This window comes from Nyctereutes procyonoides, unplaced genomic scaffold (assembly GCF_905146905.1).
Source record: "Nyctereutes procyonoides isolate TBG_1078 unplaced genomic scaffold, NYPRO_anot_genome, whole genome shotgun sequence".
NCBI classification, from domain to species: Eukaryota; Metazoa; Chordata; class Mammalia; order Carnivora; family Canidae; genus Nyctereutes; species Nyctereutes procyonoides.
In genome coordinates this window covers 47,139,367-47,154,208 of record NW_026575121.1, presented here as the reverse complement: position 1 = coordinate 47,154,208, position 14,842 = coordinate 47,139,367, and the positions used below count along the sequence as shown (strand labels likewise).

The window sequence follows — 14,842 nt, the reverse complement described above, 5'->3', positions numbered from 1 at the left end:
TATTTTAATTAGGGCTTCTTCTGTGCCCAGCATTAATTTTTGAAAGTTACATCGGTAGTTATTCAGTTCTGTTTCTTTTTTTTTTTAAGATTTTATTTATTTATTCATGAGAGGCACAGAGAGAGGCAGAGACACAGACAGAGGGAGAAGCAGGCTCCATGCGGGGAGCCCGACCTGGGACCCGATCCCGGGTCTCCAAGATCACACCCTGGGAGGAAGTCGTCGCTAAACCTCTGAGCCACCGGGGCTGCCCTATTCAGTTCTGTTTCAAACAAAATCTTACACTGTCCAGATAAAACAGATTAAGGAGGAGTTTTAGGAAGCTAAGATATATGTCATAAGTTCAAATTTATAATCTTTATTTTGTATAATCAATCACCAAATAATATGGCTGCATTCACAAACCCCCAAATTTGAGATCAGTAATTACAGAAGTCAATATCCAATTTTTTTTTGCTACCCCTCTCATTTTTTTTTTGTTTTTGTTGGTGTCATAATATAGAAAGAAATTCTGATTCACTCTGAAAAGGAGTCACAGTTGGTAACAGTTCCTTAGCACGACAGCATGTCTTGTAATCTCAGGGTGCTCTTCAATTAAATAGAGGCAGAAGGAAAGCTTTGATCCGAGGTGTGCACAAAAATGATTTAACCTGGCATTTATTTATAAATTCAATAAGTCACCGCTAGGGATACAGTGGTAAGAAACTCTTTGTCACCCTGCACAATTTAAATCTGGCAGGGAAGATAGACACTAAATGAAATTAATTTCACAAATTATTATTTAATAATCATTGCAGTAGATGCTATGCAAGTGTAGCCGGGATTCTGACCCAGGTTGAGGATTCAGGAAATCTCATGCTTGGCTGATTAGTTGGAGGTGGATTAGAGGCTTGGAACAGGGAAGTGCCAAGGAACAAGAAGAGTGTCTGAGACAGAGGACCCTGGGTTTGTTACTATCATTTTATTTTGCAGGGCAGGGGAAGTCATATATGCAATCTCCAGGGTGTTAGAATTTGGAATAGCACATTGTTGAGTGTATTTTATGTTGCTTCTAATATACAGCTAAAAGATGCATTAAAAATGAAAATTTCCTCTACATATGTGGAACCTCTAAAGCACCTCTCTGGGATTGCCATGCCGCCCTCTCATCAGAGAAGTTCTTGAGAACACATGCCAGGGTTCAGTCCAAGTTCACCAAGTCTAGCTTGACACACCAGGCAAGTTCTCATTTTTGAGTGTAGATTTCCCCACCTGTGGAATGGAGGCGTGAGGAATAAATAAAAGTAAATATGATAGGCAGCTGGCACAGTACTTAGTAACTAACAGCCAGGTAATGCATATTATATTTTCATTCCCTTATCTCCTTCATTTTTATTCCTCTGCATGACAGGAATGAGGATATACACTCACTAGGGCTAGTGTGTGCATTAAGTGCCATTCTGTATGTGAAAGCATATAGTATGTGGTATACCTCTAAAAGTGTTAGTAAGAAAAAAAACTGGAACAAGCATAGCAGTATGGTATTTCACACTTATGTGGGACCAGACACTTTCATTCTTCCCTCTCAGTGCATAATCTATCAATTATAGAAGAGCCTGGTATGCCTGGGTGGCTCAATCCATTAAGCGTCTACCTTTTGTTCAGGTCATGATTCCAGGGTCCTTGGGATCGAGCCCTGCATGGGGCTACCTGCTAAGCAGGGAGCCTACTTCTCCCTGCCCTCTGCTAATCCCCCTACTTGTACTCTCTCACTCTCTTAAATAAATAAATAAATAAATAAATAAATAAATAAATAAATAAATAGCTTTAATATATCTACATATATATATATATGTATATACACATATGAAGGGCCTATATGCTCTCCTTTGCCTACCTAAACACTAGTACCTGGTATGCATTGTCAGAGACATGTTCATACGGGTAGACAGCAGAATCATAGGATCTCCTACACAAGTGTCCCTCCTCTATAAAAGTATACTTCTTCATTCTTGACTGGATGTTTTCAGATATAAGATTTCAAAAATTGATCATTGTACACTGCTCACAAATTACTCCTGGATGTTTACAGGCAGCCCAGACCCAAAGGCTAGAGCTTCTCATGCTGCCCAGTTACCACACAATTTCCCATCAGAGTGTCACGTTTCAGACTTTGGATTTGCTGGTGGCTCACCTGGAGAGAGGAAAGTGAAAGTTACATCGGGCACTCTTCCATTATAGTCTGATGTAGTTCACGACCTCTGTGGCTGACGTTTGCTCCTTTACTAGGCCCATTTACACTGATGGAGGGGTCAAAAGCATTTGCAATCTTTACCCATGCATTTCTTTTCCTTTTCACTTTACTTTTATTGCACTTTTATTGCATGGTGTCTTCTCTAAGTCCAAAAACTAACTTGTGTCCTTTCTGGAACAAAACTAGAAATAAAATGGAATAGAAATGGGCATATATTTAGAAAGATGGATGGCAAGCCAGAGAGATGATAGATTACGTAGTTATGTAGGTAAGCAGGTACGTGAAGAAAGGAAAGTGATAGGCTTGTGGGCAAAATAATAAAGATTCTACCCCCAAAATTCTCCTACCCTAGTTATTCAATCCATTGCTTATCTAGGTGCTGCTTTTTTTTTTAATTTTTTATGATAGTCATACAGAGAGAGAGAGAGGCAGAGACATAGGCAGAGGGAGAAGCAGGCTCCATGCACCGGGAGCCTGACGTGGGACTCGATCCTAGGTCTCCAGGATCGTGCCCTGGGCCAAAGGCAGGCGCCAAACCGCTGTGCCACCCAGGGATCCCTCTAGGTGCTGCTTTGAAGGGATTTTGCATATGTAGTTAAAGCCCCAGATGACCTTGATCTAATCACAGGTGCTTTTCAAAGCAGAGAGCTTCCTTCAGATGATAGTGATTTAGAAGTCACATTCCAAGTTTGAAGATGGAGCCAGTCTTTCAAGCAGAAATACTGGTGGCCACCAGGAGCAGACAATAACCACTGGCTGACAACCAGCAAGGAAATGGGATTTCATTCCTAAAACCACTAGGAACAGATTTTTTTCTAAAGATTTTATTTACTTATTCATGAGAGACACAGAGAGAGAGAAAGAGAGAGAGAGAGGCAGAGACATAGGTAGAAGGAGAAGCAGGCACCTTGCCGGGAGGCTGATACAGGACTCAGTCCCAGCACCCTGGGATCATGCCCTGAGCCAAAGGCAGACACTTAACCACTGAACCACCCCAGAGTCCCAGGAACAGAATTGTTGACCATCTGAATGAGTTGGAATCTGATTCATTCTTAGACCCTCTATACAGCTTGGCTGACATGTTGATATTGGTCTTGTGAGACCCTAAGAACCCACCTAGGCCAACCAGACTTTGGAACTACAGAATTATTAGCTAAGTTTGTGATAATTTGTTACGTAGTAACATAAAACTAACATAGACAGATAGGTAGATTAGATAGATGGTAGATAAACACATACATAGATACATAGATACATACATCACTGCTGGCATTTCACATTAATTAAAATATTGGTTGAAATTAGTTACTTAATGACGTGAAATAGGAGGACTGTTTGGTAGTGAGTCTAGATCAGTCATATATACCCTCTTGGTTACTGCTACAGACAGAAATTACATTGTACTTTTAGTAGTCTAAGAGGCTAGTTATCTGCCCAGATTCACTTCTACTTTAACAAAACAAAACAAAATCTTCTCTAATCATATCAGCCCCCCAAATGGAATGCTTACGGGATATTGGAACAATTCAAAAAATAATAATGGTAGCTAATTCAAGAAATAAAGACAATTAAAATTTCTAGAAAAAGCAAAAAGCAATATGAGAAAGTAATAAAACCATGATACACTGGTAGAGTCTGTTTTAAATCACATTAAATAATCACAATAATATAAATATTCTTTATTGATTTTGATCTTTTAGAATTAGCTCAAAGACAAAGCACAAAAGATTTAATTATGATTATAGAACAGAATGTAGATGTTATCAACCTGAATCATATAAAAGCACAAAACAAAAAAATCTCAGAGGTGGAAAGGGAGGAAAACAGTAAGTAGGGCCCATCTTAGAAAGTAGAGGAGTAGGAAACACTCTCTCTAATTGATGGAACAAGAAATGAAGATTTAAGTATACTGTGTTTCCTAATACTCAATATGACTAATAAGGGAACTAGAAATCTTGATACAACTATGTTTTAAATGTGGAGGGAAGGTAGGAAATGATGTAAGTGAATACAACCATTAACTTTCATCATGAGAAATAGATAATGTTTCAATTAGATGGATTTCTACCTTAACTAGATAAAGATAGAGCAGTAGTAAGTGCTAGAAGAAACAGGTGGTTAATAGGGATTGCCTCTGGGAGTGCCAAATGGAATGGAAGGGAGTCAGGAAGGAAACTGGTGTGTAATTATTTTATTTTATTTATTTTTATTTTTATTTTTTAAGATTGTATTTATTCATGAGAGACAGAGAGAGAGATAGACAGAGACAGAGGCAGAGGAAGAAGTAGGCTCCATTCAGGGAGCCCAACGTGGGACTCGATCCGTAGACCACAGGATCACACCCTGTGCGGAAGGCAGATGCTCAGCCACTGAGCCACCCAGGTGCCCCTGTAATTATTTTAAATTGGAAATATTTCAAGAATCTAAAAAATATAGGGTAATGAGATAATAAACATTCAAAATACACCCAGCTTTGTCAAATTTAGTATTTTCCCATATATGCTCCAGATTTTTTCTAATTTGAAAAATGTTGAAAAGTAAAATACAATTGTAGAACCCAATGTAAACCTCTAATCTGTTTCCTCAGAGTTAAGGACTGGCTTGGGGTCAGTGTTTCATCTTCTTGAATGTTTTGTTTTCCTCTTCATATGTATAAATTCATAATACATAAAGTATTACTTCGCATATTTTTAAATGTTAAATTGCCAGTTTGCTTATTTTTGCATTCTTTCTTTGAAACTTATCCACGTTGACATGTAGCTCTACTCCACTTAGGATGTCTGTTTTTGCTATTAGTATATTAAACAAAATGATATTTGTATTTAAAGACTACTCCACAATGTATTAACTAATCATTCCAATTAATGAACGGCTGGACTATTTCCAGATCTTCACTATTACAAACAATCATGAGTATCCTTCATCATCTACCCATCTACTTCTGTATTGATATAGATGTACAAAAGTTGTTCTAGGCTATGTAGCTAACAAGTTGCTAGAGAGCCAGGAATGCACACCTTCACCGATACATCTAAGGCAGCGATGCCAATTAAAATTCCCACCAGCAACACATGAGTGTTCTGTGGCCTCACAATCTCCAACTCTTGGCATTCGCAAACATTTCAATTCTGTATACTTGATGAGGTAAAATGGCACTCCTTTGTGCTATTCTGTCTTTACCTGATCATCCTGGAAGAGAAAGCACCTTTTCATATGTTTGCTGGACACTTGGGTTTACTCCTTTATGATTATCTCCTACTCCTACCCTTTACCCAATTTTTAATTCTGTTGTTTTCTTCGGTACTATGTAGAAGTTATCTATTTACTTGAGATACTAATCCTCTTGTAATATATATATTACAAATATCTTTTTCTAGATTGTCTTTCCACCTGATACACATTTTTATAGAGATGTTATACATTTAAATATAGCCTAATTCATCTATATTTTTTTTTACATTTGTGGAGTTTTGTACTTTTTTTTTTAAGATTTTATTTGAGAGAAAGCACATGAGCAGGGGGAGGAGCAGAGAGGGGGAGACATGCTGACTCCCCATCAAGACCTGAGCCAAAGGCAGACGCTTAGCAGACAGAGCCACACAGGTGTCCCCTAGCCACACTTTAAATACTTCGTTGTCAGGGCCATTTCTATCACTGCAGAAAGTTCTATCAGACAGTGCTATGTGAGATCTGACAGGAGGGGGAATTCAGTACTTCACAAATCAGGACACAACAGCAGCTCAGCTGAAAGGTCTCACATTTATTACTGAACCAACCTACTGGTATAGAGGCATAGTAACAGAGAAAATCATTCCCTTGATAAGACATGTCTATTGGCCAGGTAGGAAGGATGCTTCCATATTGATAGGATAGGAACATGTGATCTCCATGCGGCTTAAATATGTGTGCCAATTATGTTTGCTATTTCATGATGTGTGATGCTTCCTCATAGACCCATCTTGGTTCTTCTCCAGTGCCTCCTCTTGGAGTTGTACCTGATTTTATTACCAGTTTTCATCTGAATCCACAGGGGAATAGGACGATTCTGCTTTTGTTTCTTGGCCAGGAATTGCTTGATTCTGAAAGTCTTGTGAGAAGACATGGTGATCACAGTCAACCACACGCCGGGTTTTGTACTTTAAATCCTTTCCTATCCAAAATATTCTCTAATACTTTCTTCTAAAAATTTCAATGTTTTTCATTTTCACATTTAATTTTTTAATCCACAAAGGAGCTACTTAGGGCCCAATGTAAGGTAAGGGTCTAATTTTTTCCTCATGGATAACCAATTGGCCTCACTATTGGCTAGCCCCACTATTTTTCCTCCCCTGGTTTGTTTGTTTGTTTGTTTAGATTTTATTTATTCATGAGAGACACAGAGAGAGAATCCCCACTGGTTTATATGCTACCCTGCCTACCAGGTTTCCGTACATGTGAAGGAAGTCATGAGGCTTTTTGTCCTGTTTCAGTAATCATTGTTTCATCACCAGGTCTTCTGGAATATTTATTTTAACCATAATATAGATGAACTTCAAAACAATAAATGTTAATAAAAATAGAAAATCTAATCATGTTTACTCCAAAGGCAGAGAGTAAATTGGTGCAGCCACCATGAAAAACATTATGGAAGTTCCTTGAAAAAATAAAAATAGAACTAACATACAATCCATCAATTCCACTTCTAGCTATTTATCTGAAGAAAACAAAAACACTAATTTGAAAAGATATGTACAGCCTATGTTCATTTCAGCATTATTTACAATAGCCAACATATGAGAGCATCCAAGTGTCCATCGATAGATGAATGGATAAAGAATATGTGGCATATACACAGTATAGTATTACACAGCCATATAAAGGAATGAAGTCTCGCCAGTTGTAATAACATGGATGGACCTAGAGTGTGTATTATGCTAGGTGAAATAGGTCAGACAAACACCACATGATTTTACTTATATATGGAATCTAAAAGATAGAACAAAACAAAAACAGAATCACAGATACATACAACAAACGATACTTGCTAGTGGGGAAGGGAGGGGTGGATAAAATAGGTAAAGGGGATTATAATCTTCCAGTTATAAAATAAATAAGATACAGGGATGTAATGTACAGCATCGGGACTATAATACAATATACTATAGTTATAAATAATGCTAATTATAATTCTGAATAATTTGAATTACAAATTATGATCATTTTGCAACGATTTTGTACGCTGACAAATGGTAACTAGACTTATTGTGGTGACCATTTTGTAATATATATATATGTATCAAACCACTACGTTGTATACCTGAAACTAATATAATATGATATGCCAATTATTCTTCAATTAAATAAAATATTTAATTAAAGAAAAATAAAGGTAAAGAATCTTCATTTTTCTTTTGAAGCACTATTAAAAGAAAAACGTGCTTTCAATAAAACCATGGCTGGCTGCTCCTACCGAAGCATCACTCAAAGCAGGTTACTTTTACAAAGAGTCATAAGACTGTTGAACACACATACCTTGGAAAACATATTTTATTTGAAACATTGGGTAAATTATGCAGTAGCATTATCTCCTTCCTTGGTATAAAATAAAATTCATACATGGGAGGTGTTCAGGATCTATTCTTGGAAAGGAGTTATAAATGGACTCTAATGCATCTTTTGGAGCCATTAAGCCTTGCCAGGTAAATAATGTGTGTTTTAAACATCCCTGAATCTATATTTACAGTCATATGATAAATGGTAATGGCTCTAAAGAGAAACGTTAAGATCTAATGGACATTTAAAATAGTCCTTCAATATGTATTTATGCAAGGGATCCAAAGAGACTCAAAAGCAGTTTAGTCCTATTTGATCAATGGCGATCAATGGTTTTGAAAGATGTAGAATATTTAGAGTCCATATTTAAAACTCTTATAACAAGCAAGCCTACAAGCTTATGGTTATAAATGCTTCTTTGTAGCTTGGGACAGATGTGGAATTTTGAAAATATCCCATTAACATCACACCCAAAAAAGGCCAAGAAAATTTAGCACAGAATAAGATGACATTTCACAATAGTAAAGTTGTGGTACCAAACAAGGGAAGCTGGTGCATCCTTTTTATATCCTCAGATGGATTTTCATTTTATGTTACTCGGTAGGAGTCACTTTGAAGACAATTTCTTCTGAAAATAAGCTTTGAAGATTTACTGTTTTAAAAAATCTCATTTGATTCAGTTTGCACAGACCTTGGTTTCTATTTCTGTCCTCTCCTCCCTCTACAGTCACTTACATTTCCATTGTATTGTTTGAATGAAAGAATCACTCACACCTACCGAATTCTTTATATGAGCTGGGTGTCTGGGGAAAGAGAAGGTGTCGTAGAACTAGAATTTGTGTCAGGTTCCTGGAAAGTCTTTATTGACTAAAGAGTGTCAGAACACTGTGGGGGACCTTTGGAAGCTATCCAACAGTTGCCTGTCAACATATGAAATGGAATCATCTTGACTGATTTGGATGGTAAGCCCATACTCCTTAGTCTGGAAAAATGGCTATTTGACATTCCCAAAGCATTAAGTTGCAGTCTTGGAGGTTAGTTCATTCTCGTTTGCTGTCTGGCCACACAATACCACCCCAGCCCTTACCTTGTAATAATAGGGACTGCATGGTTTTGCTTGGGTGAGCCTGATATCTCATTGAGTTCAGCATATGGAATTCCAATAAAACAGAGTCTATCAGCATGAAACTTAAAATTCCATAGCTCTAAATCATCAAGTGATGCCCAATCCATCTGTTCCCCACTTTATCGTTGTTCCAAGTTCTTACGGGGCTATTGCACCAGGAAGTATTTACAGATACAGGTGTCAAGAAAGATGAATCTGTATCTCTCAGTGTTCATTAGTGTTTAAGCCCTAAAACTCTATTTAACTCTCTCTCCCATTCACCTTAGTTCAATTGAGTCATTTTTCATGAGTCTAGGCAGCCCTCACACGATCACCAAACTATAGGTCACTGAGTGAAGTGAAGAAAATCAGAACTGGTTCACACAATAGACAAGAAATGGAATCAAATCATTCATTCCTAGCTTATGTATCTTTGGACAAAATCCCATAATAGAGTAAATCATCTGTTATTCCAGAAAGCTAGAGTTCTACACAATTCATATGTTTTATATTCTGTAGGGGCAGAGAATCATAGTAAGACATCTTAACTTCACAGATGGAATACTAACTGATCTACTCAATCTATTACAGTTAAATTTGATGCCATTCTCGAGAGAGTTTATGCCAGAAATTATAAAACAATTCAGGTTGATCACAATCTAGATTATAGAACCACAGGTAGAGGTATAAATAAACATGGAGATATAAAGAATAGCCCACAGAGAGAGTGTGGCACAAAATATATTGGGAAACACATGGAAAGTCTGAAATGAGAGACATGCACATAGAAAATATGTGGGAAGGCAGCCCCTGAAAAAGTCCTATGGATATGCAGGTGCTTAATTGATGCTTTGGATGGTGGCTTAATAAGGAGACATCCTTAGGAAGCCTCTTACACTGTTGGTGGGAATGTGAACTGGTGCAGCCACTCTGGAAAACTGTGTGGAGGTTCCTCAAAGAGTTAAAAATAGACCTGCCCTATGACTCAGCAATTGCACTGTTGGGGATTTACCCCAAAGATTCAGATGCAATGAAACGCCGGGACACCTGCACCCCGATGTTTCTAGCAGCCATGTCCACAATAGCCAAACTGTGGAAGGAGCCTCGGTGTCCATGGAAAGATGAATGGATAAAGAAGATGTGGTTTATGTATACAATGGAATATTACTCAGCCATTAGAAATGACAAATACCCACCATTTGCTTCTCCGATTGACATACTTCACTCAGCATAATACCCTCAGTGGATGGAACTGGAGGGTATTATGCTGAGTGAAGTATGTCAATCGGAGAAGAACAAACAGTGTATGTTCTCATTCATTTGGGGAATATAAATAATAGTGAAAGGGAATATAAGGGAAGGGAGAAGAAATGTGTGGGAAATATCAGAAAGGGAGACAGAACATAAAGACTCCTAACTCTGGGAAATGAACTAGGGGTGGTGGAAGGGGAGGAGGGCGGGGGGTGGGGGTGAATGGGTGATGGGCACTGAGGGGGGCACTTGACGGGATGAGCACTGGGTGTTATTCTGTATGTTGGTAAATTGAACACCAATAAAAAATTAATTTATTAAAAAAAAGGAGACATCCTTAGAAGTTAGGAGAAAAAAATATATGTATGCAAAGTAGAAACTAAGAGGTTCATAGAAGGACATGAAGTGACCAAGGCCAAAGAGAATGAAGACAAGCAAAGATGAGGACCATCTTTTCATAACCACTCATACTGTATTTTCCTACAGAGAATAACTTAATAAATTTATATACTTCCTACATAAAAATGATTCATCATGTGAAAATGCTTACTTATTTATTTCTTATTATTATTTTATTACTATGTATTACTTTATTAATAAATTATACATATACTTAGGCATTTATGCATTATGTATCCTTAGAGTGCCTGGTTATTTTATTTTCACCACATAATTATATGACTGCTGGGTGTTCTGGCTGGCCAGGTTCTGAGAAGAGTGGGTCATTCAGGCTGAGTTGACATGTGGTCACTTGGGGGAGTCAGGTCAGGCTGAGGTTGCTGGCCAGTGGCAGGCAGGTCAATGTCTAAAAAAGATGGCAAAGCTGAGTATGGAATACAGGTTGCTCACCTCCATTTATAAGGGCAAGGTCACAGGTAAGCAGCTTCAGATATAGGACTGACTTGGGACAAAAGGTACAGTTTTGTTGGTAAGAATAGCAAAAGACCAGTCAAGGTAGGTATGGAATCATTGAGAAGTCTGAAAAAAATGTTCTATTCTGATACCAGCATGGTTCATTGAGGTCCAGCTGGCTAAAGTCACTCTAGGATACCTCCCATTTCATCTTCAAGGGCAGAAACAGTCCACCTAGGCTGGGTTTCCCAGGGCAGCAGGAGATTCAGCTTCCATCCAGAATTCTCCATGAGGCCCTCATCTCCACTGTAGAAGTATTTCTCTGCACACAGAGTGAGGCTGTTGCCTGGAAGGCTGCGCCTACAGGAGGCAGAAGTGATGATGTCCATCCCACTGCAGTAGGGTCAGACTGCTTTTCCTTGTGGCAAGAGGAGGCTGGGGGTCAGAACTGTGCCTGGCTTAGTAGGTATTTAATAAATATTTGTTGAATTACAAATGAAAGAGGAGTTATCTGCCCTACCTGTACTTTTGTTTAGAGAGAGAAAGTCCATTGTTACTTACATTTACCTGAGAAAGGCCATGGTCTGATGTGGGCCAGTTTTATCATTTTAGTCTCTTGGACCTGAAACAACCATCTGTGAGTGGGCTGTGTTCAGGAAGTATCATTGGTGGGTGTGGGCCTCAGGGGTGGCCCAAAACCAGTTGCCTTTGGGCACAACTCTGCTGAGTCAGAGCCCCAAGTGAGGGTGGCTAGCTCAAGGTTGGGAGACGCACTATGCTTTCATTTCTAAACACCTTGTTAAGTGACACTGGTTAATATTTCATCCTATTTCCTGTGGCTATCTTCTTAACCATTTTCCAAATCTTGAATTATATATTGAGTATGCTAATTACACATAGTGGGAAAATTAGAATAATAGTCATTGCAATAGATATTACTACCAGCAAGTTATTACTTACTGTGCACCAGAACTGTGTCAGCTACGGTACTTCCCTTACTTCTGCAAGTGACTAAGAAGCAGCACAGAGCTGCAGTCAGAGACTCAAGTCTCAGTATGGCTCAGCCACTCATCTGTACCACTCATACAGCCTTTTGTTTGAATTATAAAATATTTTCTTTACGTCTTTTCCAAGTTACAAAATGGTAATCATCATAAGGAAGATGGAGCCTTCTATTTCAATTTACCACTTTATATAGATATTAAAATTAAATAATACAGTATCTTAAAATGTTCACCTTGAGTAATCTATTTGACATTTAGTGATTGCTTACAGTCTTAGCTTGGGCTACCATAAAAAATACCGTTGAGAGAGTAGCTTAAACATCAAACACTTATTTATCACAATTCTGGAAGCCTGAAGTCTGAGATCAGTCTCCAGCATGGTCAGATTTTGGTGAGGACTCTATTCCTAGTTTACAGAGGGCCACCTTCTTGCTATATTATTACATGAAGTCATCTTTCTTCTGTCTCTTTTTATGAGGGCACTAATTCCATTCTCAAGGATTTAACACTCATGGCCTAATTACTTCCCAAAGTCTCTCTTCCAAATACCATCGCATCAAAGATTAGGGCTTCAACACATGAATTTGGGGGAAACGCAAACATTCAATCCAGAGCTCTTACCAATGGGAAAGGCTCCAGGGTTCCATAGATGATTAAGACACAATTCCTACACGGAGAGAAACTGGGGTCATGTGCATGTGTGCTTGAGTGTGTGAGTGTTAGAAAGAACTTAAGAGGGGGATGCTGTGGGGGTAGGGCAGTGGGGAGATGGCATTTAGGAATGAGGGAAGGAGTATCCAAACATCATTTTCTCTCCTATCCTTTCCTCCATCCCATCAACTACTGAAAAGCTTCTACTTTGTGACTTTGCCTTTCTATTCCCTTGTCCTTCATAGATAGGCTTATCATTTTGCATTTTCTCCCATAATCTGTTGTACCAGACAGCTGCTCCACAGAGGAGTTAAAAGAAGCAATCACATTCCTTCAGCTCAACAGGTCTGGTCTACCCAGAACCCTGGGATCCCTCACCACTGGGCTATTTTTGCTTTGGGGACCCACATCTCCCTGGAGAGAATTAGGCTCCAGGCTGTGCATATGGACTCTGCTTAGCTAAAAAAAAAGCCTGACTTGTGTATGGAGAGAGCAAGGACCAGACGAGACAGGGAAAGAGAGAGGAGAGTAGAATTGGCAATGAGGAAGTAAGTGAAGAATGTGTTAAGCAAATTGAATATTATTGATATCATGCATCAATATTTTCCTGACCTTCTTTGCTGAGACAGTTCGCCTGACAGAGATGAGAGGAGGAGAATGATGCATTCTCAACCTGGCCTGACTGTGCCTTGCAAAATCAGAATGCCCATACTGAAAATTCCATAAATGTTACATGCTAAAATAAGAGGTCCAGACTTTCACGTGGTCTCATGTTTTTCAGAAACCTAATCCGAAGTCATTAACTACAGTCAAATAATTATGGCAAAAAAAGTAAAGTGGCTTCTAAGTGCCATGTTTATTCATTTTCCACAAACATACTGTGAGGTAGCAAACATGTAAACAAGAGTAAGAGTCCCAGAATGATTTCTGGACACTGTTTTCTTGAACTCATGACACCAGAACTTAGTGTTTTTCTGAAGGCTGCCTGAAAGGTTCACAAATCCAATATCCCCAGGAGTTATTTCATTAGATTTCCTAACTTTAAAGCCCATCTGGAACTCCCTTATTCCATTGCAACTCTTATCGACTGACACTGATTATGCCATCAGCAAACCTCACAAACTCCACTTCTTCATTTAGATCACTAATGGTGCAAGGCCTGAGACGGTTCACCCTTCACTTCTGCTCATTCTGAGGACTGACACTGAACACTTTTCCTTTGTTTCTCACTATATGCTTAGCTTGGCTCTCTATGGGGGAAAAGAAGATGAGAGAGAAACAAATCCTAGAACGTTCCTACATGCTTCCCCTACATGCATGAGCTCTAGGATTGTCAGGGCATCCCTTGGTGAGCTGAGCACACAGTGCCAAGAAGAAAATATCAGTGTGTTTGGCTCCCAGTGCACATATGTAGAAACCAGAAGGAGGCCCAGCCAACCACAAACCACGGCCAGTGTGCTATAGGAGCCCTTGTGTCAACTCTGGGGCTCAGGCATGGCTGGATGCATCAAAATGCTATGGAAAAACTTGAAAATGCAGATTCCTTGCTGTTATATTTCCAGTGATATCTTAGCTTCCAGAGATTTTTTTTATGCCTTTTTGTTTGAGACTTAGGCTCCCCTTGCCCCTAGTCCGTTTTGGATAGTAACACATGACCCCAAACACAGTTTCCTGGGGCTTCCCGCTCATTTTCTGTGCATCTAATCCTGGGCAAAGAGAACATACTTATTTCCTTTCTGCTCTTAGGGATGGATATACTAAAAAGAAATCAGTCTCCTTATTTGTAAAGAAAAAAAATACAATTTGAGATTTTATTTTGTAGGAAGAGCCCTCAAAGAAAGGAGTCAGTGGATTATTCTGGAAGAAAAGACTCCTAGATGAGCCTGGGCTGGGAAAACTAAAAGAGAAGAACAAGCCATATATAGAAGAGAAAGCAGAAAAGAGGGTGAGGGCCAGTGAGAAGTATCTGTCTCTGTCACTGTCCTTTGGGTGAAATAAGCAAGAGTCTGATTGATGGGACCTATGGCTGGAGATTCAATGAGACCTCTGTCACCTGTGCACTTATGCAGAGTGCCAGGATTATGGATAGGTAGAGACCTGTTGGAACTGCTGGTGCTTGAGCAGACTGCTTTCCTGCCTGACTGTTAGGTTTCTCATGCGCTACAGGCAAGGACTTGCTTTGGGGAATGAATGAACACAATGGCTCCTTGAGGA

The 14,842-nt window shown here is 39.0% G+C and overlaps 2 protein-coding genes across 2 annotated transcripts in view; both read right to left on the bottom strand.

The window, feature by feature from the left end:
- The window catches only part of HS6ST3 (heparan sulfate 6-O-sulfotransferase 3), a 625,872-nt gene that overhangs the window by 104,762 nt on the left and 506,268 nt on the right, over positions 1 to 14,842 (bottom strand). The window lies entirely within an intron of this gene.
- On the bottom strand, positions 6,180 to 6,335 carry LOC129516292 (60S ribosomal protein L39-like). The gene has a single exon (XM_055335596.1). It carries the CDS (start codon positions 6,333 to 6,335, stop codon positions 6,180 to 6,182), a length of 156 nt encoding a protein of 51 aa, XP_055191571.1.

What these genes read in the sequence shown, in the direction of transcription:
- LOC129516292 (XM_055335596.1), bottom strand. Translation starts at nt 6,335, where the DNA reads ATGTCTTCTCACAAGACTTTCAGAATCAAGCAATTCCTGGCCAAGAAA.